Source organism: Hakea prostrata, chromosome 5 (assembly GCF_041222555.1).
Source record: "Hakea prostrata isolate BN-2017 chromosome 5, UWA_Hpros_2, whole genome shotgun sequence".
Taxonomy (NCBI): Eukaryota; Viridiplantae; Streptophyta; class Magnoliopsida; order Proteales; family Proteaceae; genus Hakea; species Hakea prostrata.
The window spans coordinates 51,314,759-51,338,471 of record NC_142604.1 but is presented as its reverse complement, the minus strand read 5'-3'; the positions used below and the strand labels follow the sequence as shown (position 1 = coordinate 51,338,471).

Here is a 23,713-nt window from a genome sequence, read left to right as displayed (position 1 = left end):
GACTTATCTGTTAAGAGATCCATTGATGTTGTCATCAAATTATATGTTGGTGTTTTTTTAACACATCACCACTGGTAGAAAGCCTGTTTTGTGTTTTCTCTCTTTTTTTAAGCATTGTCACATCTAGTCTTGGCTGGTTAAATGGAAAATATTGCATCCAGTGACTGTTAATGCTTGAAGTTCTCATACAATGGTTCATTGGGTTGAAGAGGTTTTATTTGCAAAAACAGAAGTTTGATGACCACTATATACGAAGCATTACTGTTCACTTGCTAGACAGCATGAATAATTCCTCCAATATTCTTTTGTTGTTTTTCTGTTCTTCTCTTTCATACCCATATGTTTTGATTTACTTTATGAACTGTGGACTTTTAGGCTTCATTTGAAGTATTCCAATGCTAATTTTTCCCTTTTGAACAAAATATTACAGAAGAAATATAAGTAGCTGTAGAGAAAAAATTGACACAAAAAAAGATGTGGATCACAAGCTTTTTCTAACTCAAACCAGTAATGTGAGAATGACTCCAACATTCCTCTTAAAATCCATAGCAGCTGTGAACTAGTTGATATTCATTTGCCTTCTCACTTCTTCAGACCAGGCAGTTTCAGCCTTCCCCTTTCCTTTGTAAGATATCCAGTCGACACCATCTCAAAGCTCGCAAAAACACTCTCTATTGCCTTAACCTATGCCTGATTATTTAGGAAATAGAATTCCGCCACCTTCTGGTAGTCTTTTTTGTATTTTCTTTGGATGGGTGGTTCTGTGAACCAATGTCCTGAGTCTCCACATTTGTCATTTTAGTGAATTTGCTCAGCTTCTTCCAACCACTGCTCCATGCTGATGATTGCTTTTGCTTTGACATCTTATCAAACTGCCTCTGCAAATTTTCAAAGTTATGCTGAAGCTCGGCATACTTAGCCTTGGTGCTCTCAAGCTCAAACTTAAGGGTGTTAATGTCCTTCTTTGCTGTTGCCCATCCTTCTTGGAAGGATTGTGGAATCTCTTCAAGTAAGGCCTTCCGGGTTGATACCATCGGTTGGTAATAAGATTCTCCGGTTTCTTTCAAGGAGTTGTTTGCTAATGCATTGCTTATCTTTACCTGTTCAGAGAATAGGACCTGTACAACCACTCTCAGTGGCAGCCTTTCATTTTGTGCAGCATGCATGCAGGCATCCATGGATAGTTTTTGACAGTCCATCACACGACAGAGCCTCTTTCTTTCATGCTCAGAGAGTGTTGGATGGGCCTGTGAATTTGTAAATTCGTAAAGAGGAGTAAAAAGAAGAAGGAAAAAAAATCAAATAGAGCTACCTTATTCATTCTTCATTTTCTAGATGAAGTATTGTTTGATATAGGGAATAAAAGTTCTGCTTCAATTTCAGGTTCATGCTATTTCTGGCTAGTTATGGCTTCTTTGATGTATATATCTTTCCTTCTTTCCATTTGAAATGATCCAACTTCTTGACCTTGGACTGAATTCTTTGCAGTTTTTAGCTGAAGTGGACAGGCATACACTTCCTGGCACATACATTAGGAGATCCAATGAAAGTTGTGAAACACCAGAAACAGGGACTACCCCAGCTAAGATAGAGGCAGGAACGCTTTCCATCCAGGTCCCATTGATGATTGATTGATCATAACAATATCAGTGGAAATGCTGCACTGACCCATATACATAGGAATGGGAACAAAATCACCTTGATGCTCAACCAGATTGAACCCGGATCTTCATGGAAATGGAAAGATCTAGGATAGGTTCATATGTGCAGCTTATTACATGTAATATTCTATTGCAAAGTGTGTACCAATATTCACTGTAGTGGCTATTTGCTGTTCCAGACTGTACATTGATGTTTGTATCGAACTACCTATTGCTGCCAGTGAATGGAAGTAGCCCTTTTCTGTTTAGAAGAGCTCTGCAAGTGAACTCATCTGTGTACAAATGTATTTGTTTTATACATGTATGATCTTATATATGACTATCATTTCTTTACATGACTAGGTATCTGCTACCAAGAACCCTATTTGACCTTGATGATTGTGACAAATTAAGACTATGATTATTCTGTTCTGTACAAATTCTGGCGTTGGTTTTTATTGCATTGGAAGCTCTCTGTCTCCTTTTTTTTTGTTGGGGGGGGGGGGGGGGGGGGGGGGTAGCATCTTCATATGTGTCTTCTATCATTTCTGTCCTACTGAAGTCACTTCATCAGTTCCTTTATATTGTTACTTTGTTTGTTATGCTTAACCAGAAAAAGATGTTTGTTATCTTCATATATCATATGAACAACCATCCATGTACTTGGAAGCCTTGAAATGCTGCTAAAGTGTACTACGAAAAGGACAGAACTATCATACAGGTCTAGAGCTCAAGATTTGAAATAGAAAACTGTGCAGAGAAAAGCCAAAACTTTCTTATGAGAATAGTGATTTCAGAATTGAATTACCTTGAGATATGAATCTACTGCGCGGTAGAGTCCATCATCACAAGTTCTAGCAGATTCAGGCAAGGCCTCTGCTAAGACTTGGAACTTTGTCAAGGGGAGGTTTCTATCTCTGGCAACTTCTGTAAGATAACTGTCCACAAGCCTTGCGACTCTCATCTTTGCATTAGGTGCATTACTTCTTAGAGTCCCTTCATATGTGTGCTTCTCAGAGAAAGACTTCCTGCTTGGACTCAAAGGTTCTGTCTGTTCCTGAACCAAAAAATGCTCCAAAAGCCTGTGAACAAGATCCACATCATATAAGGTCTCACTCTTGTTATATGAAGGAATAAGCAGGTCAGGCAAATTAGCCTGTTCAAATTGCATCCCCACACGTTTCTCCAATTCAGTGACCAGAGCAGGTGCAACATTTAACATGTTTGCCAGTCTCAAAAGCCGAAGAAGGAAACTGCAGCTGACACTATCTTTCTGTGGTGGGATTATGCTAATGAGGCTTTCAATGATCATCCTTTGTTCTCTGACATGAACACCAGGTGGATCTTCTTTAGTACCTGCAACAATCAGGTGAAGCCCACTTATCCAGCTGCTGATACTTCCTTCATCTTCCTTATCTTCTCCCATCAACCCTGGTAGCCACTTGGATGCGTAATGCATAATTGCTGCTCCAATTAACTCAAATCTCATTCCTTTTACCTTGATTGCTGTAACAACTCTAACAAAGTGATCAATCCTAAGAATTGAGACATCTTCAAACCACCAATCCGGAGGTACCTGGTGATTTCTACCGGGACTAGATTCTTTCATCTCATTCCAGTTTGCTGGTCTTCCTGTGTAAGCCCACCTTATACCTCTTGGGTTTGCACAGGCCTTCCAGGCAATGGACTCACTGCACCTACGTACAATCTGGAGAGTTTCTGCCCATGGGGAGAGCTGCTCACAACTCTTCAACACTAGAATCGAGTCTCTCCATGAAGACAAGACCACATAACTCAAAAATGCTTCAGTTTTGAATACGAGATTTCCTTCTTCCAAGTCCTCTGTCATCTCTAGATACTCTGCAGCACATCTAAGGCCCGAGATATTTGCAGCTTTTAGATCAATTGCAATCCCATAGCAGAATTTTGCTGCAAGCTCAAATGCATCAGCTCCACCTGGAAGGTCATCCAATACTATCTTGTTCAGGTCTGCATCTCGTGAGTCATATATGATTCTATTCATCTTTCCGCTCCGGGAGAGCAAGGGATACTTTCATTACACAAATGTTAAGGAAGAACGATTAAAAACAACAGAAAGAAAGGGAACCATAAAGAGTAAAAAACCCATTATAGAAAATTCTGCAAAGAGTAATAGTTACCTTATGTAAGTGGAAACTAACATCTCCAACTTGAACTAGAACATCACTTGGAATTTCAGTGGCAACATACCTATTTTACAGGACAAGCCAACTTATTTTAGGAACTTAAGAATCCAAATGTAATGTATTCACAGATCAACATGACTTAAGTGTGGAGTTACCATGACTGATCTCTCTGTTCAAACCCATTAGTCTTCACTCCATGGTTACTTGAATTGAGGACTCCATCGCCATACTTTCTTCCCCCAATAGACTCACTCTCTGATTCCCACATGATAGAAACCAGAAAGCTAGAACTGTTCGGGTTTTCTTTAGATTAGAATCTTCAGAACAGATGTAGACCAGAGAATTGAACAGAAGAACAGAGAAAGGCATATATGACAGGAAAGATAAGGAGAAGGAGAAGTTGTCGAATACCACATGGGCTACTTGGAATTATCTCAGATTGTCTTGTTCTGCCAGATCTTCTAGAACTCTCACAGGCTATGGAGTAGTGGGCTTGACACACTTTCTTGTATCATTTGACTGCATTGCTTTAACTTTGGCTTTCTGGTGCCTTCTCCCACATGGAGTGGAGAATTTTTCATTCTCTGCCTCCTTTTTAAGTGTCACTTTCTCTCTTTGGTGCAATCCTTCCATTGCTACAGGATCTCCCTCTCTTTTTCTAACTACTATAAATTCTCTCAGGTTTTTTAAGTTTCCAGATTGTATTGTGGACCAATGACAGGTAACAAACTTCTCAGGGAGATGAGTTACAGAATTACTAATCATTTAAGAAATCCCATATACTTTACCTTCTCTGCATCTTCAGGATTCAAATGCTTAAAAAGAGAATACATCTCAAAGAAAACTAATTGGGAACTCTATATGGACCAGATCTCATTAAATGGTTCCTGGTCTCTGTGAACTTGAATGCATAACAGTTCTACCAAAAAAACGGAAGTAAGTGAATGCATATCAGACTCAGGTTCTCTGTGCAGAGTCCGGATCCTCAACTCGTTTGTGCTCCCCGATGGCTTTACCACCACAAATTATAGGGGGGCAGGGGTTGGGTGATGGGAGTTTTTATTTTTTTTTTTTTTTTTTTACCTGTGGGCCCCACCGATTTTGTGGTGGTAAAACCGTCGGGGAGCACTCTGTGCTCCCTTGACGGGGTGATGATCCGGATTCCTCTCTGTGCTCCCCTGACGGGGTGATGATCCGGATTCCTCTGTGCAATGGTCCTTCTGGCAATCCTTTGAAGTCAATTTATTTTTGCCTTTTTCCATAAATTTGGATCATCACTTTAATTTTGTCATAATTTGTTGTCCCTCTTGTCTTTCTTTGTTTATGACAATTAATGACAGTAGTCAATTTTCACGGATCTCCTCTACCTTTGGTGGCCAGAATATGGGGCTGTAGGGATTTAATTCTCATTAATTGATATTCGTATAGGTCCATGCAAGGTCTTGTCCTTGGCTAAGGAGTTTCAAACTCTTGACCTCATACTAAGAAATATTGGTCTTAACCAATTGATACTTCTTTCTCTTTTTCTTTCTTTCTCTAATATATTATTTATATAAGTTTCAAAAACGTTAAAATTATATCTCCCAAGTTTTATTTTAGGACTTTTGTTTGATCTTACCTCTATAGAACTCTTCTTGATGGAAAGATTCCGATCCAAGGTTCGGCACATACAAGGTAATTTAATTTACTATATTTGTTTAGTCTCACATCGTATGGAGTTAATGATAATATCAATTATATGTATATATATATTGATTGCTCTTAAGTGGGGTGTATGCCGTTTGAGAGTTAAATATGGATCACGTGCACGCGCCGAGTTAGGCCGAGGCCATGGTCCATGGACTCTAGTCCGACCAAGCCATGGGACATATATAATATTGATTGTTTTGCTTTCTTCTCTTCCTGTGTTGTATACTACCTTTGTAACTCATTTGCAAGTAGAATCTGTTGGAATACTAGCCTTCAAATCTAAAAGAATTGTTGTATCTTGGAGGTGAAAACGCCAATGTCAAATACAGTATGTACTTAAAGGGCCATTCAAATATGTTAAGGAAACGTACTGTTCGTACACCTCAACTCACCATATTCGAGTTCATGCTGTTCTATTTTCGTTTCTTCTTCTTCATACTAGTAAGTGCTTTTAATATAAGATTATCTTACCTTCTGATTCTTTATCTTATTGTTTGATATTGGTCCGTCTTAAACGGTGCCTTCGGTATTCTAATTCTAACAGTGGAGACTATGTATACCATTAGAGAGAGTCAATTTCCAATTGATACTTTTTATTTTTATTTTTTAAATTTAAGCTCTCAGCAATTTTTATACCATCCATATAGTATCATTAGATATCCATCTCATTTGATACTTACACTAATCCTTTGTTGATTTTCTTTTCCCTCTTTTTTTCACCATTTTATATTAAAAATAAGGTGAGCAAAAAAAAGAAAGCGTGAACCCAGTGACCGATGTTGAAGGCGTTCACACGAGCAAAGTTCGTGTACGCAATCTTAAACCAATTACTGAGAGATTATTTTGATATCATCACCTCAAATTACAATTGTGATCCATCATCAACCAAAAGGCCCAAAACCAACCCTCAAGGAGAGCCACAAGAAAATCGGCTTGACTTTCAAGGCTACACAATTAATGTAGAGCACAATGCTACGAACAATCAAGATCGAGATCTCAACTATCCGTATTTCAAAAGTGTGAAAACAACCGTTCCAGGTGATGCACATTAATTGCACAGCAACCAAACAATTTTTCCAAAAAAACTACAAATTTCTGAAAGCTGAACTAAAAGAATCATGTTGGAAAATATCAAGTGAAGAAAAAGTGATCTACTTTCAAATTTTGTTTGGATCGAAGTAGTAAAAATCTTTTTACTTAAAAAAGGAAAAAAAAAGTAATGAAAATCCATCTTTTAAGCCATTGGCAAAGAATTAGCTAAAAAAATTCCCTAGGAAAAGGAAAGTGTCACACGTTTACACCTAGTGGTTCGAGAGTAGACAGATGAAATGGCATATCAACTAGTGGCCAAGATTAACTACATTACATTTCACTGATTTTTTTCTTTCTTTTTAAGATTAATTGAAAATTAAGACCCTATCACCTTGTAGAACAAACTCATTAGATGTTTTTTCCTTTTCATTATTTGACAAATTTCTTACAAGTCTTTTGAGTTCAAAATTTTCTATCACAAAGTATAGGTGGGATGACCTTGACCATTCATAATGTATGATGATTGACCATTCTAGTCGTTGAAGACCAATAACTCAAATCTTAAGGAGAGGTGGTCTTTTTTTTTTTCTTCTCTTCATTGGATACTTGACATTCCATAATATCCTTTGTCCCACCTAGGCCCTCCTCTAACACCCTTACCTTGGCTACCCCACCCACATGTCATTTTGGATCGTAGTCGTGGTGGCCTACAGCTTTCGGCCGAATTGACGCAATAAAATGCATAAGTTAGGGTTTTGAAATAGCTAATGATCCTTGCTTTGGTGTCTAATGATTTAGAACCCAAAAACGATCATTACCCTAGGTTAATAGGATGAAAAAAAACAGGTTTTTAGATTCCTTTATTCTTTGCTGTATAATTAAGAAATTTTAGTCTAAGGTAGAAATACCAAGATATTCATATAGTTTGTTTGTGGGTTTTTTTTTTTTTTTTTTTTTTGGGTTGAAGATATATTCATATAGTTTAAATTAGGGATAATTACGATTGCCCCACTTTGATTTTATTAGAGATGTATCTTGTATTATGCAGAATTACTGGTCGAAAGTAATTTTGGTCTATATTACTAATGCCCCCTTTTTCGTTAGTTGAAAAGATGATGTGGATATACATTTTTTAAAAATTCAGAATACCTTTTACTTTATCTCTTTACTCATTTACCTAATGTCATTATAATCCCTTAATTAATTGTGAGTCTAATCATCCAAAAAAAATCATTATTGATAAAGAAATAATGACTTGACTACAATTAAAATGGTGGGGGAGGGAAGATAGAATTCAACTCAAATTTGACTTAACACCTACCATGATTATTCGATCTTCCGGTAATGATTTTGTTTTGCCATGGGGTTATAAAGCTGTCTACACTCCCATGGGGAGGTCATGTGTTTCCAATCTTACAGCCCCCTTTTAAGGCCTTCGCGGTTTCCTTCCCGGGTTGCTGAGGAGAAGGTTGAAACAAATAATTGAATTTTGTCAATTCTTTAATTCAAAATAAATAAGTTTAGTGAAGGTGGAAAACCAATATTTTTTTAATTCAAAATAATGAAGTTAGCTAAAATTGACATTTAAATGTTTTTATAAATGGGGTAGTATCCTGTCTTTTGATTCCTTAATTTAATGAAGGACAAATGGACATTACATATTCAAACTTAACGGCTACTTAACACCGTTATAAGGAAGGGGGCAACAAGTAATTTTGTAAAGACCCTGGTTTTATTAGTAATAAAATCAGATTAGCCCTAGACTTGGACCATCGATTATCCCTTTAAATTATCATATCGATGACTTTTCAAGAGATGCATTTTATACAGATTGGTCGAAAGAAATTTTGGTTATTTGTTGCTTAAGGTTAAAATCGAGGGCAAAAATGAGGATATATATATATAGATTTTTCATCCATTCGAATCTCTTTACCCCCATGCCAAAATCTTGCATCCAAGCCCTATTTGGGTTTAGTATGAGTCTCATCATCCAAACGCACCGTCATTATTGTTGCGAAACTTACACTTTTATGGTGGGGGAGGGGAAAAGGAAACTATTTATTGAATTTACCCATATTATCGATCTATGAGGACTTTGTTTTGCCCTGGATTTGCTTCTATCAAAGAGGTCATGGATTTGAACAAATCTTCTAGAAGTTGCTATGACGTTGATGATGAAAAAAAGAAAAGATTTATGTCAAGGCTGCAATGGGGCCGGGTTGGACCGGACTTTTGCAATATCAAGCGTAGCTAGTCATGTATATTCTAATATAAGTCCATTCCTGTCCTGACCCTAATTCAAGGCCAATGATTATTGTCTTTGACCCTAAGCCCTACAAGGCCAAGCCAAATCCATTCTAATCCCGCTCTTTGCGATTGACCTTATCTGATTAATTAGCCCTAGACTTGGCCCAGATTAGCCATATCCTTAATGAATCCTAATTATTGAGTCAAGCTCAAAGATAAAATGGTTAGGATTAAGGTATAAAAAATAAATTATGAAATGGAAAATAAGTTTGGTGTCAAGATAAAAAATTGTTAAAAATGATAGTAAACAAGTGAAAAAAGAAAGAAAAAGTATTGTTGATATAAAAGAATGTGTATTGACTATTTTACCCTCATCTTACTTATAGAACTTTAAAGTGAACTGAAACAAAAGAAGACTATATGGAATTTAATATTCTAATCCATAATGGACAAAAAGTTCATTATGGATTTTGGAGGTTTTTCCATTATTTTAAATAAAAATAAAATTCAAAATAGATGCCAAACAATTTAAAATAATGAAAATTTCTCATAATTGACAATGATAAATGATACCAAAAAGAGCCTTAATCCCTTCTGTGAAAAAAGGAAGTGCCTTGCAGCTCACTCCACTATCTTCTTCTTCCTGGTATGCTGATGAAGGTGATGGTGACAAATGAAGAGACATGCCTTTTGGCACTGAGTATTACTTGCAGGAGAGAATGAATTGAAGGAACAAGGAAGAACCCGTGTGACTCTGTATGATCTGCAATTCATATTAACAGCGATGGAAGAGACGATGAGAGAATGGGCAAACAAGCATCAGATAGCAACAACACAAGTGGAGAGAAAATCATTCATGAAAGGTGACCCATCAGGCTCCATATATGGTTAAGTTCTTGATTGCCCTTCATATGAGAACGATGGATATGATAATGAAGACAAATCTGGATAAGAATGAGAGGTGAGAAAGAGAAACGTTAAAGATGGTCACCCACATTGGTCTGATCACATGGACTGCTTCACTTGGCTGCCGGAGTTTCTCATGACAAACGGTCACTTCTGATCTTCAGCCAACCCCATGCCCATATCTCCATCTTTTTTGTGTTTGATTTGTTCAACCTTTGTTATACAACTTTTGCAGTAAATTAATTTGTCTTTCTGTTTTCTTATCAAAGTTTCTTTTCCCTTTGTGGAAACAGAATCTATTTTGATAGCAACTAGAAGCTATCCTATTGGCACCTAATGAATTATTAGAATTAAAAATAAAAAATCAGGAAGACTATTTAATTATGAATCGAATTCAGATCCTCTTTGTCTGGACAGGCTGTCTCCTTATCCTTTCACCTTCATAGTTGGGTTGAGACATGCCTTCTATTGTATCATGGGCAGACCTAAGGGTGTCAATCGGTATGGTTTTGGTAATTCTGTACGGTTTCGATACGGTACCAACTTTGAATACTGACTAAAAACCAGAATTGTACCGTACCTGTTTTGGTATTTAGAAAAACGGTTCAATACGATTTTGGTATTAAATCGGTATGGGAAAACGGTTTATACACGGTTTTTAGTGTGGTACAATTTTGGTACAAATAAACTTATGCCGTTGTTGTTATTAGTTTATTAGGATCTTGATGAAATTGTCATCAACCAATCAATAGAATTTGAAATTAATAGAGATTAAGCAAGTAAATCTAATTAGTAAAGGCAAAACAAATACCAACAAGGGTTGGTCCAAGTGGTAAGCAACTTGGTTCGCTTAAGCAAGGCTCCGATATCGAATCCTTGTGGATGCAAAAAATCTCCACTGGGAGACTCACCCACAACAGCCAGGTGTACGACACGGGTCGAACCACCGGTTTATAAAAAATAAAAGAAAAAGAAGACAACAAATAAATCAAAGAAGAGGAGTGAATGATGAAACGAAAAACCTAAATAGGGAATTAGAGATAGGGTAAAGGTAAAGTATTTTAATTGTAAAATTACAAGTTATATCCCTTAATTCAGTACGGTATGGTGCGGGTCAGTATGGTTTCGGTACGCAATTGACACCCTTAGCAGACCATGAGTGAAGGTTGGGGGGGGGGGGGACGGGCTGCCCGATGGAAAGGATATGGACTTGAATTTATTTCTACAGATAAGAATGTAATGTGGGTAGTAGCCAAGAATTTTCCATTTATTGATACTGTATTTTGCGTGGTTAGTAATAAAATCTTATAATTTTGGAGAAAAAAAAATTTAGAGACCTTAAGATAATTGGCAAGAAGTATGAGGACGGTAAAAATGTGCCAAATCGGTAATAAAAGTATTTTAAATTTTAACACTAGTATATTCCATCAACAAATTTTGTTAAGTCATGATTATATAATTTTATAATTCTTTGAGTAAATTGTACTAGCACTCCAAATGGAGGCCTTAAAGCCTTGACACCCCTACTTTATGTTTAAAAAACAAAACGACCCCAAAATTGAATTTTCATTGGATATATTTGTCAAATTTATCACTGAAAACAATTAAATCACTGTTTATTTTCAAAATTATCAATAGTGCCTGAAAAGTTTTCAGTAACAAATTGGACAAATATATCCAATAAAAATCCAATTTTGAGATTTTTGTACTTTTTAAACATAAAGTGGGGTGTTAGTGCTTTAAAGCCTTTATTTTGGGGTGCCACTGTAATTTACTCTAATTCTTATTTTACATTTAATTTCTTGTGATTTTACAATGTTGTCCCTAGTAAAACAAAATCTTGAATTTCATTTTCCTTCTTCCTCCATGAATTGCTTCGTTTTTTCTTCGTTGGTTATTTTGTATTATAAGATATAGTGAACAATATAATTAAGGGTATATTTATTATTATTTTTTAACTAATTAATGGTTCTATTGAAAAGGAGGCAGTTGTTAGTCTAACATAATTTTGAGGTCTCTATGTTTGTCAATTATCTTGAAATATCTCTGAAACTTTTTTCAATAATTTTTTAGTGTCAAACCATGGAAACTAATAAAAAGAAAAAAATTCATGAAACACAACGATCATCATTTTACATGAATTCGTATCTAAACACAAAGGTCACACACTACAAACATTAAAGTGACATTGTCCATCCAACCATCAAAGGGTTTGCCGAATTGGACACTTCTCTTTGGCTCTGTTCATATAACGATAAAAAAAAAAAGTTTAATAGTCGGCCTTCTGTGTGTGGGGTAAGTTAATATAAAGCACCCCTCTTATTTAAAAAAATAATAATAAAATTCTCTATTCCAAAATGACTTTAGCCAGGCCTATATGTGCATGAGCCCAGCCCATCTAATTGGCATGGTTTGGGCTTAACAAAACTTTTAACTAACCTGTAAGTTTCTTTTTCTTTTTTTTTTGGGAAGAACCTTAAAATTTCTTTTGAGTTGAGCAAAATAAAGCTGCAATCAAGGACCGAAATATCGGACAATGTCTCCGTGTCGATGACTGGCGACACCACCGACATGGTGACATTTCACTGACATATCGGTAACTTTTGGTAGGGGTATCGATGAAAATTTGACCCCTGGTTTCGGGTGGTATTTAGAGTCATTTTGGCTTGAATTTTGTTGTGTAGCTTAATTTTAACCTAATGAACACACTGGAAGCATTATTTTGGCCTAAAACATCATTTAATCTAAAGTTTCTGATTGGCACATGCCAGGCTATATTCGACCAAAACTAGAAGTTTGGAAAACTCATAAACTAATGTAAACATGTAAAGAGATCACAAATTAATACACAACTGGTGAAGAGAAGTAGTATTAAAATCTATAATTCATTATATAATTATGTTGAGTACAACTCATGCTTTACATTTTGTTGTCGACAGACACGGGGGTACATCACTTTTACAAAAATCAAATGAAAAATCAATGAAAAATCGAATGAAATTCTGTTAAATACGGTGAGTTTGGCGATATATCACCGAAAATTTGACTTTTTGCGATATATTGTTGACTTTTTGTATATGTCGTGTCACTGGGGGGATTTGTGTCACCCCCCAGCGATAGGGCGATATATTGCTGACACTTTGTTCACTGGCTACAATACGCCAGGCTAGGCCGAGCTTTTACAATCCTTAAAACAACCCTATATAGTTTAATACAAGTTCATTTTCACCTTGACTCTAATTCAGGGCTAAGGATTATTGTTCCTAACCCTAAGCCCTATAAGAGCCAAGCCAAACCCATTCTCGCCCTGATTGGGCCGAGTCTGGATGGATTGATACTGACCCTAGCCTTGATTGGCCCTATCCCTGGTCCTATCATTGATAAAATATGTTTTCATTCACAATTCTTCGATAAATTAGTATTCATATTCAACCCCCCAAAAAAAAAAAAATCCTTTATTCAAAACTTTTTTTTTTTTAAGCTGAGGTTCATCTGGGCTAGCTTAGCTTGCGTGCACCTTGATTACATTCTCAGGGGGGAGACGGTTGTTTGTAAGGGTCAAACTTTAAGGGGTTTAATTAAAACTCACCCTAAAAAATAACATAAAAAGTGAACTCATAGTTTAATATGATTAAAATGATTCAGATCAAATCTAGGCTTATATCATGGTTAGTATGAAGATCAGGGTAAAAATCAAAGACATTATTACAGTCAATATTAGGGACAAAATTAGCGTTAAGATTAGAATCAAGTTTATGGCCAAAATTAGGGACAGGTAGGAATGGACCTTGTGGGCTAACGAGTAATGTCAAGCCAGCCTTGATCCTAGCCAAGGCCTAAATATTTTGACCCTAACCTACACTTAGGGCCAAAATCTTGAGCCAAAGGCCTATTTGGACTTAGGCAGGCCAGGGCTGTGGGGGCCAAACTTGCACCCCCCCCCCCCCCCAGCATAATGTAGAACCGCGTAAGTGAATATCACTAAAACCATACAAGCCCAACCGAATCTCAGTGAACCATATGAACCGATGCGAATATCAATAAAACCATGTAAAACGAACCAAACCGGTTGGGCCACTCCTAGCTTACCCTTCCAAACACCATTTGTGGTCGGAAGCGCTGTAATCCACTACCGTGGAGGAGAGACGCGACTGCGCGAGCCGTGGCCATGGATGCTTCTGAAGAAACCCTACGGAGAGCTATGGCGGAGAAACAAGCTGCCGTTGACGCACAAGGTAACGCTGTCAGGGAATTAAAGTCTTCTGGTGCGTCAAGGGAGGAGATCGATGCTGCCGTCGAAGCACTAAACGCTTTGAAACTGGAGAAATCCTCCGTCGAAAGGCAGCTTCAAGCTGCCATCACTGGTGGCAGTGGTACTGGTGCTCTCAGCAGGGATGCTTTCCGTCAAACCGTTGCTAATACGTTGGAGCGGCGGCTCTTCTATATTCCGTCCTTCAAGATTTATCGAGGTGTTGCTGGTTTATACGATTACGGCCCCCCTGGTTGTGCAGTTAAGGCTAATGTCCTTGCTTTCTGGCGTCAAGTAAGTTTTCGTTTGGCTTATTAGTTGAGTTCATCGATGATCACCTTATAATTTAATTTGCATGAATTTCTTTTGAATAGTGTTAGCTAGCTTTCTTAGCAAGCGAACAAGTTTGATTTTGTACTTCTTTTTTCTTTCATTTTTGTGCAATATATGATTTTAATTGTTCATATTGCGGATCCTAATCTATCGGATAATGCATTATTTGTATGTTAGCACGCTGTGTAGTCCTTCTAGAACAGTAATTAAGTGGAATACCTAGGTTTCAGATAATCCGATGAGACTGGTTGGTTCTTGAATTACAAGTGTATTGTAGTTTCAAATTTGTGTCTTCCTGGATCAGTTAAAAAGCTTAAGCTTGATGCTGCTGCTCTCGATCAGCTTGATATTGAACTCTTTATTACGTAGCGAGCATGGTTGTTCTGTATTTAAATTGATTTATTTCAATTGTTTACTTGAGTACTTTATGTATTTGAAGTTAATTAACATTCTTGATTGATTCCTCTGAATCGCTGCGAACTCCTTTTACGGAACTTGTTGATGGAATTAGTCTTTCTTAGTTCTGTGTCTTGGCTAATTTTTTATTCTTAATAAAAAAAACCAGCATTTTGTCCTAGAGGAGAACATGTTGGAAGTGGATTGCCCATGTGTGACTCCAGAAGTTGTGCTGAAGGCATCTGGTCATGTTGATAAGTTTACAGACCTTATGGTTAAGGATGAAAAGACAGGAACTTGCTACCGGGCCGATCACTTGCTCAAGGATTTTTGCAAGGAGAAGCTTGAAAAGGACCTGAATATGGATGCAGAGAAGGCAGCAGAGCTGAAAAAAATTCTTGCAGTTCTTGATGATCTCTCTGCTGAAGAGTTGGGAGCAAAGATCAAGGAATATGGTATAGTTTCTCCAGACACTAAGAACCCTCTTTCTGATCCCTATCCATTTAACTTGATGTTTCAAACATCAATAGGCCCGTCTGGCATGATACCTGGGTAAGTACTTGATATAGTCATTGTATTTGGTTTCTGTGTTGTTTTTCCAGGGTATTGTTGCTGCAACTTATGTTGGTTTCAGCCTTCATTAATGATACCTTCCCATTCATCTACTTCAGGTATATGCGCCCTGAGACAGCACAAGGAATTTTTGTCAACTTCAAGGACTTGTACTATTTTAATGGAAACAAGCTTCCTTTTGCTGCCGCACAGATTGGTCAAGCTTTTAGGAATGAGGTCTCGATCTTTTACTGTCACACTAAAGTTATTGTTATCTTTGCAAGAATGAATTCATAATTAAGTATTTCACTTGAAAGCAAGTGTATAAGGGTTCCCCACTCCTCCCCCCCCCCCCTCCCAACCCAAAAAAAAAAGGAAAGAAAAAAAAAAGAAGAAGAAGAAGAAGAAAAAATGCTTGCCCCTTTGACCTTTTAATCTCTAAACTAGTCCATACAGTAGTCTTTTGAGTGTGTATGCTATCTGTCTTTTACCCTCTCTTTCTTCTCTTCACTTTAATTAGGGTTCTTCCATCATGCACTTGGTTTCTTATGTTATAAGAGAATGGCCAATTACTTTGTAACTGATTGTAGTGAATTTCCCCCCTTCTTTTATCCCAGATATCTCCTCGCCAAGGTCTTCTGAGAGTTCGTGAGTTCACCTTGGCAGAGATTGAGCACTTTGTGGATCCTGAAGACAAATCACATCCAAAGTTCAGTGATATTGCATCCTTGGAGTTCTTGATGTTTCCAAGGAAAGAACAAACTTCTGGACAGTCTGCAAAGAGAATGTGTATTGGTGATGCAGTTAATGAGGTTGGTTTGATTTGGAAGTGATTTAAATCCCCCATTCAAGCACACTCACTCGCTCTCTCACTATTTAGTTTTATTTGTATTTACCATTGGGCAGGGAACTGTTAACAATCAAACACTTGGCTACTTCATTGGAAGAGTGTACCTATTCCTTACTCAACTGGGAATTGATAAAGAACGGTTGCGTTTCCGACAGCATTTGGCAAATGAAATGGCCCACTATGCTGCAGACTGTTGGGATGCAGAGATTGAGTGCTCCTACGGTTGGATTGAGTGTGTTGGTATTGCAGACAGATCTGCATATGACTTACGCGCTCATTCAGTAAGTTTTCAACCCTGATATTGATGTAGAGACTGCAAAAGTTCAACTATTGCGAACTTACTTCATCTTTAGGATCACATCCCCCCCCACCCCGGTTGTACGGCTGTTTCTTGTGTTTCATAGAAGTTCATTTTTATTTAGCAATCATCTTGAGATCATTGAAAAAGGTTATTGATGCAGATATGTTGCCGCAGATCGACCCAAACCTAACTGGACTTTGTTATAGAGATGAACTGGTTGTATGTTGGGTCATAGGCCTTGCCAGATATTAGGAATTTATGTTATTGGAAAATTCTTTCTTTATTTATGGTATTTTTTTTAAGTTAGATGTGTTGGATGTTTGTTTCCTAATTTCTTTCCTAATTTCTTGGTAGTTTTCTAAATTGAATCAGAGTCCTAGCTAGAGGGTTCGTTTTGTTTTTGGGGTCTTTTAAATTTCTTTCTATATGATGTAGTCTCCATCATTGGGGATGGATTGAATTGAAGAAATCAAGCTATGGTTTGAGAGCCCCAGTGCTGAGGTGCATGTGAGCAATCTTCTTTGTCCCCCTTTCTCCTCTTTCCCCTGCATCTCTTATTAAAATTTTCAGGCAATCCCCTTCTCCCTTCAGGCCTGCCATTCATGGTATCAGTGCCAAAGGGTTCTCTCCTTCCCCATCAGTCCTCTTCCCTATCCTTCTCTTTGTTGCTGCTCTGTATACCTCCAGCAGGGGGAGAAGAACAGAATTGGACCCCGCCCCCGGCCGCCCGGGGGGGGGGGGGAATTGTGTAATCGGTTTTCCTTCTTCTCAAACCTCCATTCATTTCCCTTCTCATGTTCCCCTCTTCCATGTTTTCACAGCTCTCAGACTCTAATGGTGGACACCTGAAAACTGGGGACAAGAGAGAGGGCAGGACAGAATCCCACCATTCCTTTTCTTTCTCTGGAACTGCAATAGATCGCTGGGCACGAACCAGGGAAGGAAAAAAAAAAAAAGAAAAAGAAAAAAGACAGCAGTGAGAGCAGAGTAGGAGTGACTGTTAGAAGAAGTGCAGAAACAAGAAAAAGAAGAGCGTTGAGCAGAGGAAGAGAAGATAGAGGAGGCTACATATTTGTTAAAGAAGCTTCCTCCGACTTCTCTTTGTTGATTGCACTGCTGATAGCAACACCCATCTTTTTGATTTATCAAGTCAAACTCAAAGTTGGAGTCTTGAGCCTCTTTAGTCACTGGTTTTGGTTGTTTGTCTCCAAGTCCAAATAGGACTATTAGTGACCAGTCCACGAAATCCACTCCACGATTTCATTTTCTTCATGCCCTTCTCTTTTGTTTAATTCCCTTCAGTCCTGCTATTTCTGTTGTTAGTTTAACCTCCCCTCTTTTATAGATTGAAACCCTTATTGTGTTTTCATTTATTTACAAGTATGCCATCCATCTGTAGAGCTCCTTTTATTTTACCATCCTATTATCTGCTTATAGAATCTTGCTTATTTACGATTCTGCTGTCATTAATTTAAACCCACTGTGTGGACATCTACCAACATGACCTAGTCCTTTCAATTTGTGATGGAGGCAAAATGCAAATCAAGCTTTCTAAACTGACGATAGGTATACCCATTGGGTTTGCATATGTTCACATTTTGTGTAGTCATTAGGTTTGCATTGATTATAAATGGAGGGAGACTTATGTAGACTACAGAAACTAGCAGTCATCTCAGTGTTGCCCAGGTGAAATCATCAAATTTTATATTAACCTTTTGGCCAATCATTTGCAGAAGGTGATCCTGCTTCCTGTCAACCCAAACCAGTTTGTGTTCATCTCTAGTAGAAGCATATCTAGCAGCATCAGGCTCTGCTTTGAGATTGTTAGGCACTTCGATCGCCAATCCAATTCCCTTGGTTCTCTTTTGCGGATCGACATCAATAAGGCTTTCAATTCTCTCTGTTAGGAATGCATCTGCGATACCCTTCTTGCCTTCCTTCATGGGCTTTTCCCTACTTTTGTTTGTCCATTGGATTTACGTCCACATCTCTTCTCCCGCTTATTCGATCCTTTTTTATGGGAGCCTTGTGGGCTACTTCCCTGCCAAAGTTGTCATTTTACAATGTTGCCCCTCTCCTTTTTCCGCTTCTCCTTCTCTCTTTGAGATTTTCTCGAGAATCATTAAATTCAGGACCAATCTTCACCTTATTCCCCTATCAAGTGTATTCTGCTAGATCTCACTCACCTAGCCTTCGTGATTTATCTGTTGATCTCTTACAAAGCCAAACTTTCCTTTATTCTCTGAACCTCATTGAAGCCATATATGGCCTATGGTTAACGTCCTAAATTCAAACTCTTCCTCTTTGGCTCCTCTGACTCCCTCACTAATTCCCTACTCTAGGCCATTGGCTTCTCCTTTGGCTCCCTAGTTGTCAAATATCTCAGCATACCTCAGCAGCCACCATTACACCTTCGTGCTCATCCTCATTCAGAAAAGTCTCCAAGTGTGGAAAGGGAAACTCCTTTCCTTTGTTGGGAGGCTCACCCTCATTCAATCCGTCCTTCAAGCCTCCATCCTCACTATGGAATCCCTCTTCTGTAGTATTCTCTGGAAAAGGCAAGAGTCCACACATTATCGTCACCTTCTTCCTTGGAATGTCATTTGCAAACCCAAGGAGGCTTAGATCTTTGCCAGATTAAGGGCTTTATTGCTGCAGGCCTCCTCAAACTCATATAGATTTCCACCAAGCAGAATTCCATTTAGGTTGACTGGGTCAATTCTTACCTTTTCAAATTGGACTTCTTTTGGACAACTCCTGTCCCATCCAATTCCTCCCGGGTGTCGCTCGAAGGACCATTTCCAGTAGCATCATGTCAAGTTCCAGTGTGTCCTTTTGGCTCAATACTTGGCATCCTTATGGTGTCCTCTAGTACTGTGTTGGGGCTACAGCTGTCTATTCTTTCGGCATTCTTAAAAGTAACACCTTGTCTCATTTCATCTCCAGTGGCTCCTGGATCAACCCTCCATCCTCCTACATTTCTGGTTCTCCCTCTCCCCTTGATAGATTCATTTGGCTTCCTTCCAATAACAACATTTTCTCTACCTCCTTCACGTAACACTTCCTGAAAAACTCTTCTCCCCCATTCCTTAGTACATGCTTGTTTGGTTGAAGGGTTGTATCCCTAGACACTCCCTCGTAATTTTTTGGAAAATCCTTTCCCATTGCGTCTCGACCCTCTATTTCCCTTGTTGCTGCCACAGCCCAGTTGACGCCTGATGTATTTTTTGCGACCATAGCAAGGAAGATACTTATCACCTCTTTTTCTCTTGTCCCTTCAGCAAATCTATTTGGGCGGCCCTTGGCCTTGGTTCCATTTGCCTGTTATAGATTCACCATCCCCTTTGATGGGGAGTGCCATTGACTGATGAGTAGTGCCATTGACTGATGAGTAGTTCGGTGGCTCGATCATCTGTGACACTATTGCTTGGTTGGTTTTCGGTGCTACTATTTTGCATAGCTGGTTTGAGCACAACTTCCGTAGATAGACTTCCAAATCCTGCTCTACTGATAAGATTTGGAAAGCTATTTGTTGGGATGTCAGCTCCAAGATTTCCCTCTACCCCCTAAACCCTTTGTAGGTACCCTGACGAATAAGATCTTTGTTGTTACCTAGGGTTTAGACTATTCAAATTATTTATTTATTTATTTCTCCCATGGTCAAAAGTAGTCTTTGATAAACTTTGTTTGGTGAAGGACTAATACATCAAAGAACAGCAAAGCAAGAGGATTCTTTTTTCTTTTTCTTGGGGGGGGGGGGGGGGGGGAGAGGAAGTCCATCTTCTGTCTAGATTTTTTTGTTGTGAAAATTCTTGGTTATTGCTTTCTATTATAATTAGATTTGTATCCTAGTAGGTTTCTTACAATGCATTGGTTGGTTGATTAATATGAGTAGAGGCTGTTCACTATAGAGGTATTCAATTATATTCCTATCATTTCCATCCTCACTTCATCTCCATTTCTGTCATGCTCTTGGCACACAGTTGTAGCCTGAGGTCCACGTATTGGAACAACCTCTCAGCAAAAAATTGTAGGGGTAAGGCTGCGTAGGAAAATCGTCCCCCAGACTTATGTTGAAGCCTCTGGCACTGGGTTTGCTCCCCCCCCCCCCCCGGCACCCCACAAAAAAAAAAAAAAAAAGAGAGAGAGAGAAGACACCTTCTCTTTCTTCTTCTTCACGGGTTCTGGTTGTTGAGAAATGTTGAGATCAAGCTTGGTCATACATAGATGAATCGGAAACCATATTTTTTGAACGTGAATCGTGAGTTATGATGTAACTTTGATATTAGAGAACTATAATGAACAGTGTCAAGAGCTATGATGTAAAGATGAGTAAGTCAAAGCTGAAGGAGCTGACTACATTTGGTTGGGATAAGGCTTGTGTTATTGTTGTTGTAAGTTAATGACGAAGGAATTGAAGAAAGTGAAGCTCTTGCCTAATAGTTGCACTGTTCCTCCTTTCCTCTGACTTCTAGCGTCGCTGCCTTTCTTCCATTTCCAACATCATTCTCCTGCCTAGTAAAAATAAAAAATTACAAAGAACATAAGGAGTCCTCAGCTGCAAGGGGGAATGCACCTTTCCTAGATGTGTACAATGAAAAACCCCAAATAATCAGAATGTTCCAAGTAATATGAACCAAGGCTTGTGCAGCATTTATAGTGCTCTGAGATAAATGTGTCGATACTGCAAAGAGTCTGATAAAATATGATTTTTGTTTTGTCCAGCTTTTATTGCATGGCTTTGTGATGCCGAGGATTTGTTATGATTGAAGAAATAGTTGCTGACTCATGGTAATTACACGTTTTCCTCTTTATGGCAGGAAAAGAGTGGTGTTCCTCTTATAGCCCATGAAAAGTTTTCAGAACCCAGGGAAGTGGAGGTAACTGTTTGTGTGTGCATGGTCGGATCAATTTTCTATATGTTTACATAATCTCTAAGTTATAGTGGAAATTATGAATGTTGATTTTTTCCCCCAGAAACTGGTCATAACCCCGGTGAAGAAGGAACTTGGTCTTGCATTCAAGGGCAACCAAAAGAATGTCGTTGAGGCATTGGAGGTAAATTAAGTCTCTTGGGAAAGCTATTAATTGTAGTAAATGAGAACAACTCCATTACCTTTTGCCCCTTATCTTTAAATTAAATGTTCTGTTCTACTGTTTGGGTAGGTCATGGATGAAAAAGAAGCTATGGAAATGAAATCCACTTTGGAATCCAAGGGGGAGGTGGAGTTCCATGTATGTACTCTTGGGAAAGCCGTCGCTATTAAGAAAAACATGGTGACAATATCTAAGGAGAAGAAGAAGGAACACCAACGGACTTTCACTCCTTCAGTGATTGAGCCATCGTTTGGCATTGGTAGAATAATCTACTGCCTGTTTGAGCATTCCTTCTACACAAGGCCAAGTAAAGCTGGAGATGAGCAGTTGAATGTATTCCGATTTCCTCCGCTTGTTGCTCCCATCAAGTGCACAGTTTTCCCACTTGTGCAGAACCAGCAGTATGAAGAGATTGCCAAACAGATCTCTCAGTCACTCACTGCGGCGGGTATCTCACACAAGATTGACATTACTGGTATGTAATTAGAAAAGCATGCTTGTACTTATTATTTGACTTGGAGTGAAGGCTACTGCTTCATAGGTCAGAATCATGCTGATGGGTGTGAAGATCAATCCATCCTTTGAGATGCACCTGAAATTGACCAAATGAAACGGTTGCGGTTTTGAATTTTCATGGGAAACATGTATCTAGTGTATGAACCACTAGGTTTTATATCGCACAACCCATTTAATTGGTCAGGCTTTTAGTTGGGTCAAGTTGATTCATTACTTGATGAATGTAGAATTAATTTGATTGGTGACTGTTACAGGTACATCTATTGGGAAAAGATATGCTAGAACAGATGAACTTGGTGTACCTTTTGCAGTCACCGTTGATAAAACGTCTTCTGTTACAATCAGAGAAAGAGACAGCAAAGGTCAAATACGTGTTGGTGTAGAGGATGTGGCGTCTGTTGTCAAAGAGGTGACTGATGGATCAAGCACCTGGACGGATGTGTTGTGGAGATTCCCAGCTCATTCGCATGTGTCATCTGATGAGTGAAGTCAAGAAGTTGTTTAGAATGTTGTTGAGCCTTTCACCTGTTCTGTAGTAAGAGTAATTTTTTCTGATTTTACAGAGAAAAAGAGTAATTTTTTGTGTTCGAATTTTATTTCATCAAAGAAACTTGCACGTTTTGTTTGTCTCACTATTGCGTACATGATGGTAATTGAAACTGTAATATTGGCCCATATTCTGTCTGTCTTGCCCTCATTCTTTGTAACCTTTTTACTAGTTCTCCTTTACAGGGAAGAAAAAGTTTCAGCTCAGGTGGAGAATTGCCAATAATTTTTAGGTACGAGCAGATCAAAACTCAGGTTCTTGGAGAATTTTGTTGGCTTTGGAAGAAAGCAAGTTTACCAATTACTTTGAGAGATCGACATCGGTTATGATTCCAGGTACCGTCCAGACTCTGTTACTCATGTTGTCCTTGCCAGACTTGCTAAGCCAAAGCTCTCTTCATGATCAAAGGAAGGCTGTGGCAACCACTAGCCCCAGCAGAAGCAATAGCCAGAATCAGCATTGTTACTGCACCCATTGCAGTTTTTGTGGCACATTGGACTGAGGGTTGATGGAGAGGTAGGGGTGGTTGTTGAAGATGGAGTCGATGGTCCAATCTTTGCATGTCATAGGGGCTAGCTTTTGATAGTAAGCTTGCTCTTGAGTTTCCACCTCTTCTCCTTTTTGTTTGAATGCCCTCTTAGGGCTATGCCTCTTCGTCCAGGCAATGCATTGTGGATCGGATTTTTGGTTGAAAATCTTAAAATCTGCAAATTTTGGTTTTTCATAAGATTGAAGCTCCAAAAACTTGATTAGTAAGGGCTTTACCAACATGGGGGCCATTTTCTTGATTGAACAGTCTGTAGCAGAGAACGGAATGACCGACTAGGAAAATATGGGTTACTGCCCGCCAGTGACAAGGGCAGCAAGTACAGTGGCTATGGCTAGGGTTTAGAGGAAAAATCTCCTTTTATTAATGCACTAGAGAATGCTGGCCTCATTTTTGTGAATTTAGAACTTTTTGGGATCTATATGAGAAGGGGCTGTTCTATAACAATGTGATTGTAATTTAAAAAATATTTTAAACTTAAAAAACAAAACTAAACCGCTGGATTATTTATATAACACATGTTGTAAAATAGATGCATGCACGTATAGATATCCGTGCAGGTACGAGATGGAATTTTTATTTGTAGCAGCCACTTCGGCAGGTAGCGAATGGTGTTATCAAAATAAAATCGAACCAGCAGGGGTTT

General features: G+C 38.5%; 2 protein-coding genes across 2 annotated transcripts; one reads left to right on the top strand and one right to left on the bottom strand.

Moving 5' to 3' along the window:
• Nucleotides 1-414: 414 nt before the first annotated feature.
• Nucleotides 415-4,356, bottom strand: LOC149016440 (root phototropism protein 3-like). The gene is made up of 4 exons (XM_089155772.1): nucleotides 3,961-4,356; nucleotides 3,800-3,869; nucleotides 2,449-3,690; nucleotides 415-1,247 (listed from the first exon to the last, which is right to left on the bottom strand). Exons 1-4 carry the CDS (start codon nucleotides 4,071-4,073, stop codon nucleotides 699-701), a joined length of 1,974 nt encoding a protein of 657 aa, XP_089011898.1. The 5' UTR covers nucleotides 4,074-4,356; the 3' UTR covers nucleotides 415-698.
• Nucleotides 4,357-13,788: 9,432 nt separating this feature from the next.
• LOC149016439 (glycyl-tRNA synthetase / glycine-tRNA ligase) lies at nucleotides 13,789-22,598 on the top strand. Its single transcript, XM_089154568.1, has 9 exons — nucleotides 13,789-14,222; nucleotides 14,827-15,209; nucleotides 15,329-15,446; nucleotides 15,827-16,021; nucleotides 16,116-16,340; nucleotides 21,181-21,240; nucleotides 21,338-21,418; nucleotides 21,527-21,932; nucleotides 22,228-22,598. The coding sequence occupies exons 1-9, from the start codon at nucleotides 13,848-13,850 to the stop codon at nucleotides 22,458-22,460; spliced, it is 2,076 nt and encodes a 691-aa protein (XP_089010694.1). The 5' UTR covers nucleotides 13,789-13,847; the 3' UTR covers nucleotides 22,461-22,598.
• The last annotated feature ends 1,115 nt before the right edge of the window (nucleotides 22,599-23,713 follow it).

Coding starts and splice junctions, on each gene's coding strand:
- LOC149016440 (XM_089155772.1), bottom strand. CDS start 4,073: ATGTGGGAATCAGAGAGTGAGTCTATTGGGGGAAGAAAGTATGGCGAT. Junction 3,691..3,799: donor TTAGTTTCCACTTACATAAG/GTAACTATTACT, acceptor GTGTAATGAAAG/TATCCCTTGCTCTCCCGGAG. Junction 1,248..2,448: donor CAGTAGATTCATATCTCAAG/GTAATTCAATTC, acceptor ACAAATTCACAG/GCCCATCCAACACTCTCTGA.
- LOC149016439 (XM_089154568.1), top strand. CDS start 13,848: ATGGATGCTTCTGAAGAAACCCTACGGAGAGCTATGGCGGAGAAACAA. Junction 14,223..14,826: donor TCCTTGCTTTCTGGCGTCAA/GTAAGTTTTCGT, acceptor AAAAAAAACCAG/CATTTTGTCCTAGAGGAGAA. Junction 16,022..16,115: donor TTGGTGATGCAGTTAATGAG/GTTGGTTTGATT, acceptor ACCATTGGGCAG/GGAACTGTTAACAATCAAAC.